This window comes from Bombyx mandarina, chromosome 19 (assembly GCF_030267445.1).
Source record: "Bombyx mandarina strain Sakado chromosome 19, ASM3026744v2".
NCBI classification, from domain to species: Eukaryota; Metazoa; Arthropoda; class Insecta; order Lepidoptera; family Bombycidae; genus Bombyx; species Bombyx mandarina.
The window spans coordinates 10,680,528-10,702,483 of NC_143225.1; the positions used below are offsets into that span (position 1 = coordinate 10,680,528).

At 38.7% G+C, this 21,956-nt stretch overlaps 2 protein-coding genes across 2 annotated transcripts; one reads left to right on the top strand and one right to left on the bottom strand.

The window, feature by feature from the left end:
* Positions 1-502: 502 nt before the first annotated feature.
* On the top strand, positions 503-2,701 carry LOC149500879 (uncharacterized). The gene has a single exon (XM_089735384.1). It carries the CDS (start codon positions 503-505, stop codon positions 2,699-2,701), a length of 2,199 nt encoding a protein of 732 aa, XP_089591510.1.
* A 3,002-nt stretch (positions 2,702-5,703) lies between these two features.
* TER94 (Transitional endoplasmic reticulum ATPase TER94) lies at positions 5,704-19,902 on the bottom strand. Its single transcript, XM_089735283.1, has 15 exons — positions 19,743-19,902; positions 19,059-19,164; positions 16,188-16,441; positions 14,885-15,077; positions 14,209-14,419; positions 13,831-14,043; positions 13,043-13,236; positions 12,386-12,550; positions 11,670-11,877; positions 10,941-11,068; positions 9,571-9,736; positions 8,771-8,940; positions 7,986-8,123; positions 7,310-7,464; positions 5,704-6,299 (listed from the first exon to the last, which is right to left on the bottom strand). The coding sequence occupies exons 1-15, from the start codon at positions 19,757-19,759 to the stop codon at positions 6,200-6,202; spliced, it is 2,418 nt and encodes an 805-aa protein (XP_089591409.1). The 5' UTR covers positions 19,760-19,902; the 3' UTR covers positions 5,704-6,199.
* Positions 19,903-21,956: the final 2,054 nt, after the last annotated feature.

Genomic DNA, 21,956 nt, shown 5'->3' on the forward strand with positions numbered 1-21,956 from the left:
CACGTGTTTTTACTTTCAGTTTTACCAAGAAACGGTTGCCTGCTTAACTGTTGTATTGGTTTATTGAACAACTGAATTAGTCCTATTTAATCCGTAATGAGTAAGAATGCATGGACGGACGATTTAAACTAAAATAATAAAAAAAGTACTCTAATGCGTCGAGTAATTCGATTGGTATTTAATTTAAATAGGTAAGCACTATTTATAGACAAAAAAATTTATGTTTATTTAAATTTGAATTAAAACGTATGTATGTACACATAATTCCTTGCACATACTACACATAGTTTAATACATGTAGGTACCTATGATTTCGAACTATTTGAGACGTAGGTAGTGTGTTTTCTAACTCCTTGGTTAAAAAAAAAATTAGTTGAATCTATAATTTAAAACTAGTAAAAAGGTAGGTACCTACTGAATTTATTCTCTTTGATAAATATTTATTTGTCAAAATTAAAGTAATTTTAGATAATTTAATTTAGATTTTTTTTCTAAAATCAAAATGCCTAATTTAAGTGAGAACTTTAATTTGCGAAAATGTTATTTGAAAAGGCAACAAGTACCGACCCAAAGTGTTATGATAGACAAAATGTCGAAACCTTTGGCCGATGTTTACTTCAAATCAATGACGCCGAAATTGAAGGTCTTGGCTGGTTTAGAACCACGATTGAAAGGCGGAGGCAGTGATTGGTACATCCCACCAGAAGATCTGCTAAAAGGCAGGGCAGTTTTGAAACCAATACAAAAATGTCATCTTGCGCAACTCAGTTTTGAAGGTATTGCTTACTTTGGAGAAAGAATCGTTGAAGCACATCACATGGAAATGGAGAGAGAAAAGGATCGGATACTCCATGATAATGACGTCAAATGGAAAGAGGCAATTGACGCTAAATGTAAAAAACTTTGGGAGGAATGTTCAACGGAAGCCGCAAACAGGAATACCCAAGCTATTCGACAGGCATTTAAAGAATTTTCTGTCGTTTACATGACATCTTTAACAAGAATAGAATCCTTAATGTCACATGCTGCCAGTATTGAAGTCATGAGAACCAGCGAAGAAACATTTAAAAAGATGAAAAATAAATACAAGACTCTTGTGAAAGTTCAAGCTACAAAATTATATGATGAATATACAAAAAAACTTGATGCTGAAAAAGAGAGACTTAAAGCAGAGTTCGTTAAAAGCGTTCAAAGCTGTCGGGATACGATGATTGATAAAGTACACGACCTTAACGTGGAAAAACATGTTGCGATCGAAAAGGTCCGTAACTTAATACAATGCCAAAAGCTGGCCTGTCAAGTGTATATCGCATTGAAAGAACGAGATGAATGCCAAAAAGAAATAGAACTTTCTCAACATGAACACAAAAAGAAAATCAAGGCATTGACTCAGCAAATTGCCTTGAATGATTTCGAAATACGTCTCGCGAGAGAAAAAGAAAAGAAACGGCAAGAATTGATTAATATTTGGAAGAAAAAAGTATGCGAAGTCGTAAAGAAATTTCAGCTCTTCGTTTCGTATTGTTTGAATACATTGCCAGAGCATGCAGAGTTTTTCACGAACATGGAGAAACTGATGATGATACAGTTAAATGAGGCAGTCGAACAGCCAAGTGTTGAAAGCATTTTTCAGAATGATGATCATGAATTCCGTACTCCAATACCGAAGCCTCATCCTTTCATTCTGTGCAGCGAAAAAGGATACAAACCGAAGATCGACCAAAATCTGTGTCCCAAGCATTGTACTTCAAGTGCATCACAATTACCGGTTGTAGTAATCAATAAACGTTACATGTATGCCGCCTGCGATAATTTTGAAAAGCTTTCGTCTAAGATCGAGAACTATATTCATAACGATCCCGTGGACCGAACAGATTCAGAAGATGATCACGTTTACAGTTATGACGTTCCTATAAAATACAATATATCTCAACAAATGCTAGAACTAAAACTTGAAAGTTCACTCTTACAAATTTTACAACAAGAAATCCCTAATTTACGTCAAGTGCCAATCGAGTGCTGTGTGTGCAAAACACCGTACTGCTTTTGCGATCCACTACACGCATCAAAAATGTCCATAGATTTAAAGGAAAAGGTGGAAGAAATAAGCAAGCCATTAACTGTAATTTCTTCAGGCAACAAAGTGGAATCACGAACTGAAATACTAAAATACGAAAGGGGCCCCAAATTAGAAAGCTATTTTAAGTACGTTGAGCCTAAACGCTGCACATGTCCCAAGACTGCCAAAAAGCATTTGAAAGAAAATTTGCCTGCTTACATGAAGATCACTTCCTCGTATCAGCCTCCTGACTTGCCAAATTATGAAGTCAGTCCAATGTCGACTATTAGAAGACTAGTAATGAAAAGAAGAGCTAAAAATGCCCCACAGCCTGCAATAGAAACGGTGGAATCTAAAACGCACGATGTTGGTACTCAATATACGGATGAAGAATTTGAATTTCTATGCACATGTTTTTCTGAGGATAACAGTGAGAAAATATTACGGCACCTAAACAAAGGCTGTTTCAAAGAGTCTGAACAAATAAAAGTTGAAATTAATGATGGTAGAACTACGTCTCCGACATTTTTGAATAAATCCGCGGATTCATTTGCAACAGCTCGCGCATTGTCTTTGCGAAACCTTTTGCATAACACGACACAATTGGAAGAGATCTTCAGGAAATACGATTGTTTATTTTAACGTTTATTTATTTATTATTTTTACCATTCACTTTGAATGAATAAATTGTAGGGTATTTCTACATTATTTCGTAATAGTTCAGCACTTTCATTCAAAGTAATACTGAAAGATCTTGAATTCTCATGGATTTTTAACAAAACACATTGTTGTTTTAGTTTATAAATCAAGGATGTTCAAATAAAGCAGGCTGGTATAGTTTTTTTTCTAAAATACTAGTCATGTAGTCTTTCTTAAATGATTTCCACGATAAAGGAATGTTTTGTAAAAATCATATCCATATAAAATTAGATATTTCCGTATTAAGGGCACTTTGTAAGCCCGAACGGGCTGCTACCATCATCCTGACTTTTTGTGGTGAAGCTATAATGCATATCGGTTTTAAGGGCGAAATAAACGGCATCTGATACTATTTAGATTTCACCCTTGTATTTCACGTGAACTTTAGGGCTACAATTTTTTTTCGGTTCTGGAGCCTAGCCTCCTAGAAGGTCCCCGCACCTAGGGGGCGCGCGGAGTATGTGGGATTTCACCATCAAACGTTTCACCATCATTTATCAAACGTTGATAGTAGACCGCGGGCCCGAGGACGTTTTAAGGCCCTACCGCAATAAACGACTCCCCTGCTCTCTTACACCCGACGTGCGATCTCCGTCCGGGGTCAGAACCCGGTCAGAGTAGGGGGGTTCCCGTGGTCAACACTACAACTAGACTTTCGTCGTCACTCCTAGGACGCCCGACCGACGTGTCCTCGAGGCGATAGTCGACGACCAACGACCCCGGTCTCCACGGTACGGCGGCCCTACAAGGCCGCTCGGACAATGCCGACACCGACGATACACCACCGACGACGACAGCGTGTCGTCCCTTCTTCCTGGTGTCAGCGCGCTAGTGACTGACGGTAGCGTGCGGCGCAGTCTCAACCCCCCCCCCCCAGGTCGCCCCGTGACCATCACCGGGATGAGACTGCCTCCTCACAGGGGTCGGAGCTCCTGCGACCCCCGCGGCCCCGGCTCGGTGGGTGAGGGAATCAGAGCTCTCCTTCTCCCGTTCCGCCGCCTCCTTCCGCGAGATGGTGGACTCGCAGAAGTCGAGCATCTATCAGAGCTAGCCATTAAATATTGGGTGCGTCGTCAGCGCTTTCACTTGTCCGTCCCACACGATAGAACATTGTGTATTAAAAACGAAACCCGCAAAAATTACAATTTACATAAATACTGGTGGCATCTTGTGAGTCCGCACAAGTGGGTAATACCACCCTGTCTATTTCAGTAGCGTTTCGGTTTGATGGCAGGGCAGCCGTTGTAGGTACTGTAAAAGTGAGACTCAAGGTTGGTGGCAGTATTCACATTGTTGATACTTATGGGTTCCAAGAAGATGCTAAGAGCATCAGATCGGCTGTGAACAAATAGGATAACCCATCTTAGCAATAAAAAAGGGCCTTTAGATCATCACCACTATAATCTTTTTTTTTTTTTTTTGCCGTATAGGCAGACGTTCATACGTCCCACCTGATGGTGAGTGGTTACCGTCGCTCATGGACGTCAGCAATTCCAGGGGCAGAGCCAAGCCGCTGCCTACCGTTTAATACTCTCCACAAGCCTCGTTTGAAGAAGGACATGTCATAGCGCTCGGGAAACACCGTGGAGGGGAGCTCATTCCATAGCCGGATGGTAAATGGCAAAAAAGATCTCTGGAAACGCACTGTGGATGAACGTAGTGGCTCCAGGTAGTATGGATGAACTCTACTCCGGTGGCGGGCGGTGCGATGGTAAAAGCGAGATGTCGGTATCATCTCGAGCAATTCCTCAGAGAGCTCCCCATGGAACATACGGTACAGAATATAGAGGGAACCGAAGTCCCTCCGCAGACCCAGAGGTTCCAAACAATCCGTAAGAATGGGATTATCGACAATCCGAACGGCTCTTTTCTGTATGGAGTCAAATGGAAGTAGCTGGTATTTGAGAGCCCCAGCCCAGAGGTGGGAGCAGTACTCCGCGCGAGGCCGGACCTGTGCTTTGTAAAGCAAAAGTCTTTGTCCAGGCGTAAAGTACCGCTTCGCTCTATTGAGGACTCCCAGCATTTTTGACTCCAACTTGTCTTTGCCCTCCAAATGACTCCGAAATTGGACATCGCTCGAAATGTCGACCACAAGTATCCCGATACTCTTGGAAGGTTGTAGGGATACTCCTTGGAATTGTGGCGCCATGACAAAGGGGTCCTTCTTCGCAGTGAACGCGCAAACCTGTGTCTTCAACCGGTTGAATTGAACCAAATTCAATTCACCCCACTCGGAGGCTCGCCCCAGAGAGTTCTCCACTTCAGACACAAGTTTTGATTGTCTCTCTTGCACCACGCTCCGTGAGACTCTGATGGCCGATATATCGCGCATCCCCCGTGCTGTCATCCGCATAGCAATGCATGCCATCAATAGACAGCATGTCATTGATATACAAGATGAAAAGCGTAGGGGAGAGCACCGAACCTTGTGGAACGCCAGCGTTAATATGGTCATGGTATCAGAGCATTCACCGTCTAGAATGACCGTGATACTCCGCCCATCCAAAAAGCCAGCGATCCACTTGCAGAGCCCCTCGGGGATTCCGTAAGTTGGTAACTTCGACAGAAGTGCCCTATGCCAGACCCTGTCAAAGGCCTTCGCGATATCAAGGCTCACAGCAAGAGCCTCGCCCTTGCTCTCCAAGGCTTCAGCCCACCTGTGAGTAAGGTATACAAGAAGATCGCCAGCTGAGCGACCGTGACGGAAGCCGTACTGTCGGTCGCTGATCAGCTGGCGATCCTCTAGATACAACCTCGTCTACTCGAACGTACAATCTAGCATGCGTAATTTTAGTTTTGAAATTCACAACCAAATTTTTACAAAATAACTACTAAATTATCAGACAAACGTAAAATTAATCGTACGTAAAATAAATGATAATAGGACCGATCCCTCTCCTCCGTGGAACATCTACATTATTTTAGGATTTTCAATAAAACGCACGTTTAGTCTATAAAAAACCTTTAATTAAAATCACTGAACATCGTGAAGTCGGCAACGTTACCGAGGACCGGGCGCAGATACAGTAAGTATAGCAGCTACCCGACAACATACAATATGAACTTACGAGCCACTAGTTCGGGCCATACATTACACAAACATCAATAACTAAACGAGCGGAGAATGATTAACTATAAATTAAATTTACATTAGACACGTGAATTTTATGAGACTGCGACGCGCAGTCAGACTCGCGCGCCGGTTTTGAATTTTTTTCCTTTTATTTAAAACTATATATATATATATATATATCTAGTCGCGACGCCGCCGTATGTTTAGAACTACACGTCCGATGTCTGCGTCACTATCTCATACGTGAACCGGCCGGGGCCAGGCGCCATGTTGGTGTGGTGTGGCGACACGCAGGACAAACAGACAGGACGTTAGTTCTGGTCTATCGAGATGGTGGAGATGCCCCGAGGTCGCGAGCGAGACACAGTTTAGCTGTACAGGTCGTCGTCTCCCCCCTCCTCCTGGAACGTGGGCTGGTCGCCCGCTGAAGTACCCGTGCCCCCTGTAGCTCCCGCGTTTGTTGGGAATCTGAAACGAATTAAAATAATCTAAATAACTAGCCCGCTGGTGTCTAAATTAATTAACATTGCCGATCTTGAAATATTGGGTCAGTCTTGAAATGAAATAAACCCCACAGTCCATCCAGACGTATTACAGTAGTGCGGTATGTACTAGAAGTTGGCACGTCCCTTAGAAGTATTACAGTAGTGCGGTACGTACCTGAAGTTGGCACGTCCCTTAGAAGTATTACAGTAGTGCGGTATGTACCAGAAGTTGGCACGTCCCTTAGAAGTAATACAGTAGTGCTGTATGTACCTGAAGTTGGCACGTCCCTTAGAAGTATTACAGTAGTGCAGTACGTACCTGAAGTTGGCACGTCCCTTAGAAGTATTACAGTAGTGCGGTATGTACCAGAAGTTGGCACGTCCCTTAGAAGTAATACAGTAGTGCGGTATGTACTAGAAGTTGGCACGTCCCTTAGAAGTATTACAGTAGTGCGGTACGTACCTGAAGTTGGCACGTCCCTTAGAAGTATTACAGTAGTGCGGTATGTACCAGAAGTTGGCACGTCCCTTAGAAGTAATACAGTAGTGCTGTATGTACCTGAAGTTGGCACGTCCCTTAGAAGTATTACAGTAGTGCGGTACGTACCTGAAGTTGGCACGTCCCTTAGAAGTATTACAGTAGTGCGGTATGTACCAGAAGTTGGCACGTCCCTTAGAAGTAATACAGTAGTGCTGTATGTACCTGAAGTTGGCACGTCCCTTAGAAGTATTACAGTAGTGCGGTACGTACCTGAAGTTGGCACGTCCCTTAGAAGTATTACAGTAGTGCGGTACGTACCTGAAGTTGGCACGTCCCTTAGAAGTATTACAGTAGTACGGTACGTACCTGAAGTTGGCACGTCCCTTAGAAGTATTACAGTAGTACGGTACGTACCTGAAGTTGGCACGTCCCTTAGGAGTATTACTGTAGTGCGGTAGGTACCTAAAGTTGGCACGTCCTTTAGAACTATTACAGTACAGTGCGGTAGATACCTGAAGTTGGTTCCGAAGCCGCGGCTCTGCTGCAGGGTCTGCGCGAACATCTCGTACTTGCGGATGTCGTTGTCGGACACGGAGCGGCGCGCGAACTTCATCGCCTCCTCGAAGTGAGCGCGGCTGATCTCCGGAACGGGGTCTTCCTCGTCCATCTGTTAACGACCAGGTATTCTATTTATAAAACCAATTATGCCGAACTTCCGTTTTCTTGAACAGTTTTGTTTTTGTTATTTAATTACATAGCTTTTATTCGGGCTATGAAAATACTTCAGCCGATTTTTGAGTATATTTGTACACACACCAGAGAAATAATTGAATGCAACAAATTAAGAATAAAAATTAACCTTCACGAACTGTGAGCCAGTTAGTTGCTTTACATTTAAAAAAAAATTTTTTTTCAGACATTATTACTATGAATTTTAAATTAATCTAAGCAGATCAGACAGAGAGATTTTATAAATAAATAAGTTCTGTTGGTAAACTCAGTTTTTTAAAGCCAAACTAGTATATAATAATTTTAAATATTATTGAAACCCAGCCAGTTATTAACTATTTCAATGTAATTACATGCAAAAGGTTAAGAAACTAGATTGGTTTAAATGTAAAAGCATAGGGTTTCGTTTACTTTGTTTTTTTTTTAAATAATATATAGACGTAGTGGTCAGATACGAACGTCCATAACAGCAGCGGCGGCCTGCTGCTGGCGAGTCCTCTCGCGATGGATCTCCGCCTCGATGGCCTGGCGAATGGCCAGCTTGCAGGCTCGCTGGCATATCTCCGTCAGGTCAGCGCCACTGAAGCCTTGCGTCACCTGCACAGTTTTCGTTATCATAAAGAATCAGCCGAGGGCAGTGGTAGTAATGGCGTGGTGCAAAAGTACAACAAAATAGTTGTACTTTGCCATTTATAACTTATATTGCTTTATAGTTATATCAATCATCACTTATATTTCATTTCTTAAACAATTAGCTGTCAACCAGTTTAATTTGTGTTAGGGTAGATTCTGAAATTGGTATTTACTTCAACTGTATATTTATGTTTCATAGGTATTTTAAGTATGTTTATCTGTAAATTGTTTATACTTATTTATGTGTAAAGAAGCAAAATTATTATTATGTTACATTGTGTATACAAATACACACATGTATATTTATAAATGTATATAAGTAAGGAATTTTGTATATATGTATTTATGTGTGTATGTGTGTGTATGTCTATATATATTATATATATTTCAATTGATTGATACACTGCGTGTAATCATTTTCCAAATGATTCTTTTCCACCGCTAAGATAAGACCGCCAATTGTACTTCTTTTGTTTGTATTTAATGTATCGCATTGTTTCTTTTGTTGGTGTACAATAAAGAATACTCTCTCTCTTATATTGTAGAATATAATTGCAAAAGATAGTCATCTTTCTATAAATATAAAAAATATATTGAATAGTGGTACGTACCTTGGCGATGTAAGACAAGTCAACGTCCTTAGCGATGGGCGATTTGCGAAGATTGGCGCGGAGGATGGCCTCACGGGACTTCTCGTCCGGCAGCGGGATGTAGATGAGCTGGTCCAGGCGGCCGGGACGCAGGATGGCTGGGTCGATGATGTCCGGTCTGTTTGTGGCACCTTCATCACAAATTATTCATTTAGTTTCTCCTGATTCAATTCATCATAATTATTTTGTAAAATTATCATTATAATCGATTCATCATCTGCATGTCTACGATTTGGTTTTAAAAAGAAAAATAAAAAAATTCGTATCATTGACTAGCCGTACTAGCCTACTTCGCTGCGCATTTAAAATTAACATTATTATTTATTGTCATTATTATTAGGGAGTCCAACGCTCATATAAATATTAGTCTATCCATTAAGTACGTGTATTTTCTACATGGATACCAAGTTTTAAGTCAATCGGATGCAGGGTTCAATAGTTATCGCGGAACATCCGTAAAAACCACCGTTTTTTTCCCCCTACCTAAGCTGATAGTCTTGAGAGGCTGTATCAGCGTAACCTTAATTAGCAGGTGAGCTCACGGGGCTAAAACCTGATGACGTTGCTAACACGAACCCTAGCAAGAGCCGTGCTTCGCAGAATCTACAACCGGATCGGAAACGCGACTCACTGGCGAGAAACCCAGTGGGCTGTGTCTGAGGGTAAAACCACTGTAGATTTATATATTAGTATAGATAGTGAGTTGTCAATTAGCAGTCGTCATTTAATTGCAATTTCTTTAGGTAGTATAATGTAGTGACCGATGATGAAGACGTTCTTCTTGGCGCCCATGCCGTCCATCTCGGTGAGGATCTGGTTGATGACGCGGTCCGCCGCCCCGCCCGCGTCCGACACGGAGCCGCCGCGCGACTTGGCGATGGAGTCCAGCTCGTCGAAGAACAACACGCACGGAGATGCCGATCGAGCCTGACCGGGACACAAACATTATATTATTATTATGTACTATAGTACATTGTGCACCAAGGGAGAAAAGGAAGACATTTCCTCCTGCGTGGATAAGATGTCCTACTTTTTTCCCGCGGTGCACATATTATTTTTTCGCCTACCAGGCCGAAAGATCGTAGAGTACCGAGAATACTCATAAAAAAACCATTTAACTGTTTTTTAATTTTTGAATAAACTACTACTAATTGAATAAGAACTGTCTGATGAACTCATCTTTGTTTAATACTTCACTATTCAATTTTATTGCCTTTTGTATATTTCACTTTTACACTAAACACAACATTGCAAATTACCCGAGCACAACAATGGCGGAGAATTTTAGGTGCGTGAGAGCAGACGTAGACACTAACGCGCTTGCGCACTTGTCAGTAACCAGGGAGGGAAAGTTACACTTTATTCTCTGTACGGCTGGAGGTAAACCGAACTTTCGGCGTAGGTAGGAGAAAAAAAGAATTGTAAAATGGGTTTCTGTTCTGTTTAAAATGATGATTACAGGAAACAGTAATTTATTATGTTTCAGTTTTTTTTTAAAGTAAATATAAATGGATCAATAAGCCCACGGCTCTCCTTGTGATAAGCAATGCCAAGTCTTCATACATGCAGATATGAGGGCTAAAATTTCATTTTCCTAATTTCCAAACAACTGCACACTACAGATGTAGACATTTAAATTACAATTGATTATTAGCATTCCAGCGGTAGTAGCCTTAACTTTTATATACACACTAGCTGACCCGGCAGACTTCGTAGTGCCTCAATCGATAAATAAAATACCTAAACTTTTGTATAAAATAAACTTAAAATCAAGTAAAAACAAGATTTTTTTTAATTTAATTCTGAGCATTTTCATATTTATCTACCTTTTAAACCTTCATTGGACTTCCACAAATAATTCAAGACCAAAATTAGCCAAATCGGTCCAACCGTTCTCGAGTTTTAGCGAGACAATCGAACAGCAATTCATGTTTATATATATAGATTTAGTAAGTGAGTATTATTATTGCAATGTATATTACGTGAATCCGTAATGTAAAGCGAAAACACACGCCTTCCTTCAAGTTGAATATTTTTCGAATGAATTCTCCTCCACTTTTGTTTTATGGAATATTTCAAATATACCCAGTCTAAATGTAACAAGACAAATGATTTAACAATGAGCACCCACCTTGTCGAAGATGTCGCGTACGTTGGCCTCGGACTCGCCGAACCACATGGTGAGCAGCTCCGGTCCCTTCACTGATATAAAGTTAGCCTGACACTCGTTGGCGATGGCCTTTGCCAGCAAAGTTTTACCTGATTGATAATAATAAAACAATACTTTTAATGATTTCTACAAATTACACCAGTTACACAATAATATACAGTATGAAACAAATTATATTATGCAATTTTTGCATGCAGAGTCGTCGTGGCGTAAATGATACGTCGTCGACTACGACGAGCGATGCACCGGTGTTCGAATCCCGCAGGCGGGTACCAATTTTTGTAATGAAATACGTACTTATCAAATGTTCACGATTGACTTCCACGGTGAAGGAATAAAATCGTGTAATAAAAATAAAACCCACAAAATTATAATTTGCGTAATTACTGGTGGTAGGACCTCTTGTTAGTCTGCGCGGGTGGGTACCACCACCCCGCCTATTTCTGTCGTGAAGCAGTAATGCGTTTCGGTTTGAAGGGTGGGGTAGCCGTTGTAACTATACTGAGACCTTAGAACTTATATCTCAAGGTGGGTGGAGGCATTTACGTTGTAGATGTCTATGAGCTCCAATAACCACTTGACACCAGGCGGGCTGTGAGCTCGTCCACCCATCTAAGCAATAAAAAAAAACAAAAAAAAGGATAAGTAATCCCTCATGTTGTAGCTACAGACTAATGTCTCTGTACGCACCACAACCAGGAGGTCCGTAGAAGAGGACACCGCGCGAGGGCTGCATGCCGAACTTGAGGAATTTATCGGGATGTTCGACTGGATACTGCACGAGTTCTTGGAGTTCACGCTTCACTCCTTCCAGCCCTCCGATGTCGGTCCACGTCACGTTGGGAACTTCCACCACTGTCTCACGTAACGCCGATGGAGACGATTTCGTCATTGCGTACTGTTTGAGAAACAAAATTTCGCATTTAATTAATAGTACATATGGACGCTTGAAAGGCAAACGTGACTAAGCGACAATGCGTGAACTTTACTACAGTAGACTAATTTAAAGTTGAAATAACTGCAAAAAAATATGTTTTAACGAATCTAGCTGTAGGATTGATATGATTTTAATAGACCTAGAAATATATATTTTTTGCGCATCGAATATGATTATTGCCAAACTAACTAACACAGGTCAATCACACATTGTGATTTGCATAGCACAGCAAAATTTATGCTCTTATGTTTCAAATATATTATTGAAGACACCTATGAATAGCCTATGACATAAAAATGGGTGAGCCAAGAGCATATCTAACTATCCTACAAGAATAAAAATAATTATACTCTCAAATGTGGAATCATTATTTACATAGAACTTTATGCCAAACTATTTACCATTCTATACATCTAGAAATTATGTTTTCAACTATGACATTTATTCACGCTATTGACAAAAAACATACCCGGAAGTTATCCATGGAAACAGCCAGAGAATTGAGAACCTCTGCATCGATCTGATCGTCCTCGAGGTCAATGAGATCCATCTTCTCACGAATCTGCTGCAAGGCTGCCTCCGAGCACAGAGACGCGAGATCAGCGCCCACGTGACCGTGAGACTCTGCTGCGATCTAAAGAATAAGATGAAACCCACATTACAATAACATCTAGAAGGTACAACAAAGCCTTTTTTGTTAAATATAGTTATTGTTAACTGCCTATTTCGGCCGTGAAGCAGTAATGCGTTTCGGTTTGAAGGGTGGGGCAGCCGTTGTAACTATATTGAGACCTTAGAACTCATATCTCAAGGTGGGTGGCGGCACTTACGTTTTTTTTATTTTTTTTATTGCCTTTGTAGGTAGACGAGCATACGGCCCACCTGATAGTGAGTGGTTACCGTCGCCCATGGACTTCAGCAATGCCAGGGGCAGAGTCAAGCCGCTGCCTACCGCTTAATACTCTCCACAAGCCTCTTTTGAAGAATAATTGTAGACGTCTATGGGTTCCGGTAACCACTTAACACCAAGTGGGCCGTTAGCTCGTCCACCCAACCAAGCAATAATGCATATTCTTCCTGGAATAGTTACTGAAATTTTCTTTATGTGAGCGGTGTGAAGTTTCACCTGTTCTAGATCGACGTCGTCTCCTAACTTCATGTTCTTGGTGTGTATGCGCAGGATCTCGAGGCGGCCGGTCGCGTCGGGGATGCCGATGTCGATCTCGCGGTCGAACCGCCCGAAGCGCCGCAGCGCCGGGTCGATGGAGTTCGGCCGGTTCGTGGCCGCCATCACGATCACGTGGGACGACTTCTTCATGCCTGCGTTAGACAAAACATTTTAATTATTATAATCTATCATGATCTTGTTGCAAATAATCTGACAGTAACAACCTATTCAACATTTCGGTTTCAGGTTTTCATGTAGGATATCAGTCTATTATACTAGCCCTTCTCTAGAGGTTCTTTAGTTTTTATCAAATGCTCAAAAATTTTGAAATAATATTTAAAACTAGCGACCCGCCCTCGCTTCGCTTCGGAAACATTAAATTTTATTATTGATAGGCGAAGCCCGCCATGTTGCGCGCGGTACGACAATTACTGCGGGTAACGCCGTGAGGCGAAGCTATTCTAAAAAAGTAGCCTAAGTTACTCCTTATATCATCAGCTACTTATTAGTGAAAGTCTCATCAAAATCGGTCCAGCCGTTCCAGAGATTAGCCGGAACAAACAGACAGACAGACACAAAAATTGTAAAAAATGTTATTTTGGTGTATGTACCGTATATATATATTCATATCCATGTAGTAAAAAGCGGTTATGTCAATACTACAAACAGACACTCTAATCTTATTTATATGTATAGATGTAATATATTTCAACAAAACCAACAAAAAAAACTCAATCATGACTCACCATCCATAAGCGTCAATAACTGTGAAACGATACGTCTTTCCACTTCACCGTGGGTTTTCTCTCTCTTTGGTGCAATAGCATCGAGTTCATCAATGAAGATAATAGCCGGAGAGTTCTTGTCGGCTTCCTCAAACGCCTTACGGAGGTTTGACTCCGATTCTCCCGCCAGCTTAGACATGATCTCCGGTCCATTAATTAAAAAGAAGAAAGCTCCTGTTGGATCAAAATAAAGCATTTTTGAAGATTTTTTTACATAGAAAACTTATTTAATTAAATAATAATATAGAGTATCTTTAAAATATATGGAAGATTAATACTTGTAAAAAATACAGATAAATATGATATAATGTTAATTATTTGCGAGTACAGCAATTTTACCTGTTTCATTAGCAACAGCACGAGCAATGAGTGTTTTTCCGGTACCAGGCGGCCCATACATGAGAATGCCGCGTGGAGGCTTCACTCCAATAGCCTTGAACAGTGAAGGATGACGCAGTGGCAACTCCACCATCTCCTTAATTTGCGCCAGTTGTTTACGACAACCGCCGATGTCATCATAGCCGACAGCATTTAGTGCTTCCTCTTCTTCCTGTTGACCATACGATTGTGTTAGGCGAACATAAAAAAAATTGATTTTTGTTAATACCATAGGAGTACGATTTTTTTATGATTAAAGCATATCCATACTGAGTTCCGACATCAGGACAGGTATATACAACAACATTTAAACATTCTACAATAAAAAAAAGTGCACTGGTTATATAAACTGACTAGTATATTATGGATCAGAGAGTCAGACAAGCAACATTTTATCCTACAAATGCAATGAAATGAAATGCAATGATCTAAATGAAAATGCAATTTCTTAACATTAGTTTTTTATAACAAATCTAATAAAGACGAAACCATGGAACATGTCTAGTGTACCATAAAGTAAACATTAATTTTACAAACACATTCGCAAACAAATATAAAGTATCAGAAGTACTTGGGCACTTCAAATTTAGAACAAAAGAAGGATACTTAGAAAATATATAGTGCGTTTAATACATACCTCACGTTTAATCGGTTCACCGTCACAGTGTATTACGGTATCAGGAGCCACGATGCAAAATGGTGATGGATCTGTTTCGACCACTTTGAACTCGACGGCGCGCATGCCCCCCCGGACCATGAAGGTGTCGTCACGATGGATCGGACGGTAAGCCTCCATGAAGTACGGCTTCAAGTATACTTCGAATAGATTGCTATTGTACAAAATATAAATTTTGTTTAGATTAAATAACCCAAGACTGATATGATTATGTTTTATTTATTTATTCTTTATTGCTTAGATGGGCGGACGAGCTCATGGCCCACCTGGTGTTAAGTGGTTACCGGAGCCCATAGACATCTACAACGCAAATGCCGCCATCCACCTTGACATATGAGTTTTAAGGTCTCAAGTATAGTTACAACGGCTGCCCCACCCTTTAAACCGAAACGCATTTCTGCTTGTCGGCAGAAATAGGCGAGGTGCTGGTACCTACCCGTGCGGTCTTACAAGAGGTCCTACTGTAATTCGAACACCGGTGCATCTCTTATCCTTTAGGCCATGACGACTTACAAGTAACGACATAGAATCTTGTCTATTACATTCTGTGCAAATTGAGAGTAATATACTATGTTCATATGAAAACTGTGTTAGTTACCAAAGTGAAAAAGAGATTACAAATAATTATAATCTAAACACAAAACAATACAATTTTATTCATTAGGCTCATATGGGAGGAGGCACTTCTGCCAGGTAATAAAGAGGAAACTGCGCTCATTAGGGCATATTTGGAGATGCCTATTATTCACAGTGGATAAGAGCTGATGATGACTTACAGCATTGGGGGTTTTTGCATAATATATTGAAGATACTGAAGGAATCAATAGCACTATTGTGTATTAGATAATTAATTCATTTTCATGGCTGACACTGACAATCATTTAGATACTAACAATATGTACTATGCTAATATTGCATTGAAAACATAATTGAGTTTTACTTATCAACCAAACAGATATATTATTAATTATGCAACCACACAATTCCTCCAATCGCAGACTTATTATATCGAGTTGAAGTTTAATTAAAATCATCAAACTATTGATACTAATACTACAGAAAAAGCAACATTAATTAAAAATATGTATTGCATATTAAGTGAAATGTCACTTAAACCAAGTAAATAGTCTTTCACCCTTCAATATATTATATTAAATTGATCAGCAACTCCAATATTTATAGTTTTATATATAAAACGCATTATTAGTAAAGAGTTTGGTAAATTTCATTAGTATTCAATCAATAGTCAATTGCTATATCTTACCCAGTAAGACCCTCAACTGAATCATCAATTGGCAGTATGTGGACTCGTTTTCCATATTTCACTGAAGGACACGGAGCTATGGATACCACATCAGAAAGACGCACACGAAGGTTGTTTCTCACGACACGGTTCATCCGAATTTTCTCATCAGGGCAATTATCGTCTGAGAGCACGATGCAAACGGTTTCCTTGCGGCGTTTGCCCTTGAGCAAGACTGTGTCACCACGGAAGAGTTGAAGTTGCTCCATTTTGGCCTGTTACAAAAAAAAAAATTATGATGGTAAAAACTAGAAAGCATTAATAATTTTATTATTATTGTAATTCTTTTTTATGTTTCTTATTTGGTATATTGTTGGATAATATTTACATTTATGTATTTATACTAAGTAGTAGAAGTCAATAGAAGTAATTTATTTGCATTAACACTTAAATAATCTAATATGCACTGCTGTTGGCTGCTGGTAGTTTATTACAGCATTAAATTCGCAATTTTACTGTTTTGTTACATGTAAATAAAGAATTTTCGATCTATAAAATTTTGCGTTTTATTCAAATGCCTTTGCCAGCTTCGACTGCTAGGCAATACGGATTCGGATCTTTACTGTTAATGCGTTTGAAAAGTATGGAGGGTAGAGGTAAGGAGAACTGTCTCTGTGTGTGAAAAAGTGTCTGTTAAAATCTGCTAAATAAGGGTGGCGCTACAGTAGCAACCGGATAAATTTCAAAAAAGGCGCTGAAAGTTATTAGAATAAGATAGAGAAATAAAAAAGGACGAAACAACTGTAAGCACTACAAAATCACAAAATTATGTTATTTAAAGCTGATAAGAAAATGAAATCGTTGTCTCCACATTTTTCCACAGCAATATTTTTAGGTAATATTGACAAAATTTGTTTAGACTACGTAATCATGTGAGGTCTTGTATATGACACTGTCACTAATTACTCTAGTCATTAAATATATTAAATTTCCTAACTCAGCATACTTCAATCAGTTAACAACTGCTCAATTCATATTATACCCTGTGCCTATGCTAGTGCCATTCTGGAGGATTTTTGAACTGTTATTTAGTGCTGAAAGTGGGACACTTCTCCCATATGAGGCAGTTCTTCTTACCTCTACCCTCCATATTGATAAGCAAACAATAAATGGTGATTTTTCATAATGATAATGCAAGATTTTTTTTATTGAACATAGGCAAACAATCACTTGGCCCAAAGATGTCAGTGATACCAGGAGCACAACCAAGATGTCCCCTACTACTAAGGAGTTTCCTCAAACCTCGTTAGAAGAACCACAAATATTTTTAAATATTCAGAAAATATTGCGTTTGGTTGAGAAGTTTTAACACATCCATCATTTAGCCCTGATTTTAAACTCACAAATCTATTTCAGCCCCTTCAGAATTTTTAGGCACTGTTAGTTTATTAAGACTGGACTGTCACATCTACTTGTAGCAGTTTTTTTTTTTTAAATCAAAGTGTCCAAAATTTCCATTAAAGCGTCACTATCAACACTATATATCGGGTTTTTAACTTTTTAGTTCAAATTTTAAAAGTGAGTCTTTTGCGTCACTTGGTAACTAATTTCATTTCATACTTTTTAGATAATTGATTCTGTATAAAATAAATTCATTCTATGCAGAAAGCAGGTCTTAGACAGATAATGTTTTTGTTAAGATATCTTTATTTTAACAAAAACAGATATTTTTAATTATAAAATACAATGAATAAATATTATTCCTCTATTAATTTTGTCAGAGACACTGTTGAAATTATATATCATATATCACTTTTATTAGTCATTTTTATTTTGTCTTATATTAGCGCTTATGATATAAGCCAGATTTTTTACTTATTGTTATTTATTGTCTTTTTTTAGCTTGTAACATGTATTGTGTGCCTAATAAATAAATAAATAAAAATAAAAAATAAACAACCAACTGACATCTCATTTGCTAAAATCCTTTAAAATATTTAAGCTGAGGAGTATAACATACATAAGTTCACATAACTTGGAATAGACCTTATAAATTTAATAATCAGTTGAACTGATTTAAGAATCAGACACTGGACAACAGTTTACTACAGTAACAGTTTACCGGTGGCATTATAAGCCTGGATAAGTGCAGTCATGCATTCCAATTTGACAGATGGGTCGGCCATTATCGTAGTTTTTTTCTTTTCTTTATTGCTACGATGAATGGACAAGCTCAGGACCCATCTGATGTTAAGTGGTAAACTGGTCTCAGTTTTACAGTTATAACAGTTACTCAATCTACTCTTTGAACCAAAACGAATTACAGCTTCAAGGCAACTGAGGTTGGTGTCACATTCACACTATGATGTCTATGGACTCCTCATATAGGCCGTGAGGACATTCACCCATCTATGCAATGAATAAATAAAAACTGTAGTCTTACAGCTTTACTATTGACCTAAAGAGATAAAAAGGTTATTCAACTCTGATGGTTATAACAATGGATATTTTGCATCATATAAACTATGTTACAAAGGTTCGTTCTTTTCTCTAGATTAATGGAGTAGGACAGAGACATTTTAATCATTGTTCTTTATTGTTAAATTATTAAAAACAGTAGTTAAATTTCTTTTTTTTTTTGCATGGGACCTAAGCGTCTGACAAAATACTGTATTATATTAACAAAACAATAGTTTTAGGGATGTTCTTTTGTTTGTTTAATTGATTTGAAAAAAAAATCCTTCATGTGTTATGTTTATGTTAATTTTATTATTTGAAGGTTAGGATGACAGACAAAATTTACTTTTTTTTTGTTCAAAGCAAAAGTACTAATATTGCTATTTAAGGTTTAGTGAATGAACCAAACATCTTGTCCAGAGACAAAGCACTGACCTGCGAAAGTGCCACGACTGAGTTGTCATCGCTGACTGCTTCTTCGACAATGAGACGGTTGGGTCTGTCCTTGCGACGGAGGATCGCGGTCGATAAATCATCAGGACTGGAATACAAGACAATTATGACTACTCTTCAGTTTAACATTTATTTCTCACTAGTAGAAATACTTGGGTTTTGTTTGGTTCAAGTAGAAGGATTAATGTCTTTTCATTAAGATTTTTGTATTTAAAATGATATTGGTATTTTTAATGATTTTTGAACATAAGTTCAAACTGATTATCATTGGTGCTGAGGAGGATGTTTTACTTAATTACACATTTCTAAACATATATTTCGAAAATTTTGTGAGTTTGGGTGCTCAATTTCATTCATTTTTATAGGAATGATTTCAAAATGCCGAAATTCTTTTGTGTTCATTTGTCATCTCAGTCTCTTAAATAGAACAAACTTGTTTTCAGAACTAAGTACTCTTGCATTAGAAAGTTACAATGCTGTAGAATAATAAAATTGCTGTTGTAGGTCATTGATGAAAATAAAAAAATCACTACACTTTAAAAGTTTAATTCTCGACATGATGACAAGCCAAATTCGAAATGCATTTACAATGTACTTCGCCGATTTCGTGTAAATTTTACATGAAACTCCGTTTTGAATATTTGACGAATATAATTTAGCACTCACCTTTTATTATCTGCCATTTTATTCAAAATTTATTGTTAGAATCTAAGAACTATTATAATTTTTATAATGCCAAATAATTACTCGACGAACTTCAATCCTAGCGTGACGTTGCCGTATTTCATTTGTTCATCGATAAGCTTCGTGTTGCCATAGAAAATAATACCATAACCAAAAGACCCATTTTTGACTAACTCTTCAAGTTTTAATCGATTGTAACCAGCTCTCGATTGCAGTCATTGATTTCCACCACAGAGTTGTAAAATGTCTTAATGGATTTATAATTTCTTTAAAATCGGGGTCATATATGACGCGAATTATAAATTTCGAAATTAAAAAAATAGAGGTCTAATCAAAGATTGCCATAGAGGCTGGCATCAGAGGCTAGCCATACTACCGATAGCTAATTATGATTTTGGACCCAAAACAAGGCTTATTGTGTGTAATTTCGAATAAATGAGCATCTCCCTTTCTCTGATGATGCGCAATACTCTAAATCAGCCATCTGCCTTTTGTAATTATTTTATGATTTGTAAGCCTTGACTGTATTGTCTCACCTTTGCCAAACCGAAATGTATGGTGGCTTCGCTGTGGGTATAGGCAGTATAATGATTACAATCTATTCGCACTCACAATCTGCCCTTCCACCAATAATTGAACAAATTCGTTAATTGTGATTAGTTACTATGTGTTAATTGTTATAAAAACTAAACCCATATAATAATGCATTTGTAGAAACCATACATAGCAAGCACTCTTAACCCACTTGTGGAAACTGTCACTGTTATCTTTTCATTTCATTTACTCCTCAATTTTTGTTATACATTCTCGTGGTATTGAAGTAGAGCCGGTCACCGTCCTCGTCGAACCCGTTGCTTGCGACGAAGGGCTTGACGAGCGAATTAGCCCATAGACACAGCCCACTGAGTTTCTCGCCGGATCTTCTCAGTGGGTCGTGTTTCCGATCCGGTGGAAGATTCTGCGAATTACTGCTCTAAAGAAGAAGAGTAGGTTATTAAAGAGAACATGGCTGGAAACGTTATTGATTTCATCGCAGCGGACGACTAGCTGTCGTTTAACCTGGGTCTTCAACCGATTGAATAAACTTTCCGTCTTTTTAGAAATGATCGAGCATGGCATACGATATATGTCATCTTCAGCGATAGTACATACATGTTTGAAAATTATAATAGACTAGCGACCCGCCCTCGCTTCGCTTCGGAAACATTAAAACACACATGAAACCAAAAAAAAAAAAAAAAGTAGCCTATGTTCATCAGGAACAATGTCGGCTTCTAATGGAAAAAGAATTTTTCAAATCGGTCCAGTAGTTTCGGAGCCTATTCGAAACAAACAAACAAACAAACAAATCTTTCCTCTTTATAATATTTGAAAATTATATTAGATTATAATAAATCCATTGGAGATAATTTTAAATTAACTTCATTAATGGACTGTAGTAATGTTTGACCTAACATGAAAGAAAAGAGGTTTTCCTTGTAACAATCTTTAAAATTAAATTAAGTTTAGCTCCCGAGCTAAGGTCCCCGGGCCTTACATAGTTTTACCTTCTGCTATCGTTAACGCACGTGGTGGTAAAGTATATAAAATAGACTACGAATAGCCCGGGAGGTAGCGGTTTTTGTAGTGAAAACTCCTTATCATCGTTGTGATTCAAAAGTCGATGAAACAAAAAAGCGACAGTAAAAAGAGACACACACATAAATTCACAAGATTAACGTGAGAGTAAATGAGATAGTATACAGTGCTCCTTATATTCGTAGTTCTCTTTGTGCTCTGGTTCGTACCTAATATTCACACTTAATACATTCTGAATAAATCTATGTAATATATACGAATAAAATGTAAAATAATTATCAAACTTTATATCACTATGCTCATTATAAAAACCTACAACATGATCCTCTTCCCAAAACTTTACATTTAGCTCATTATCTTGAAGCCAACATTTTTGAAGGTTTCACTTCTACCACGAGTGAATTGCATAGGTACATGGTTTTTTTATTGCTTAGGTAGATGGCCGAGCTCACAGTATACCTGGTGTGAAGTGCTCAGAGTCCATAGACATCAACCTCGTAAATGCCTCCACCAACCTTGAGACATGACTTCTAAGTGGCGCGGCGAGGAGATGGGCGAGGCGGATGAAACTCCTTTCTGAGTTCTGTCTCGTCCGAGGCTCGGACGCTTTGTCTATGC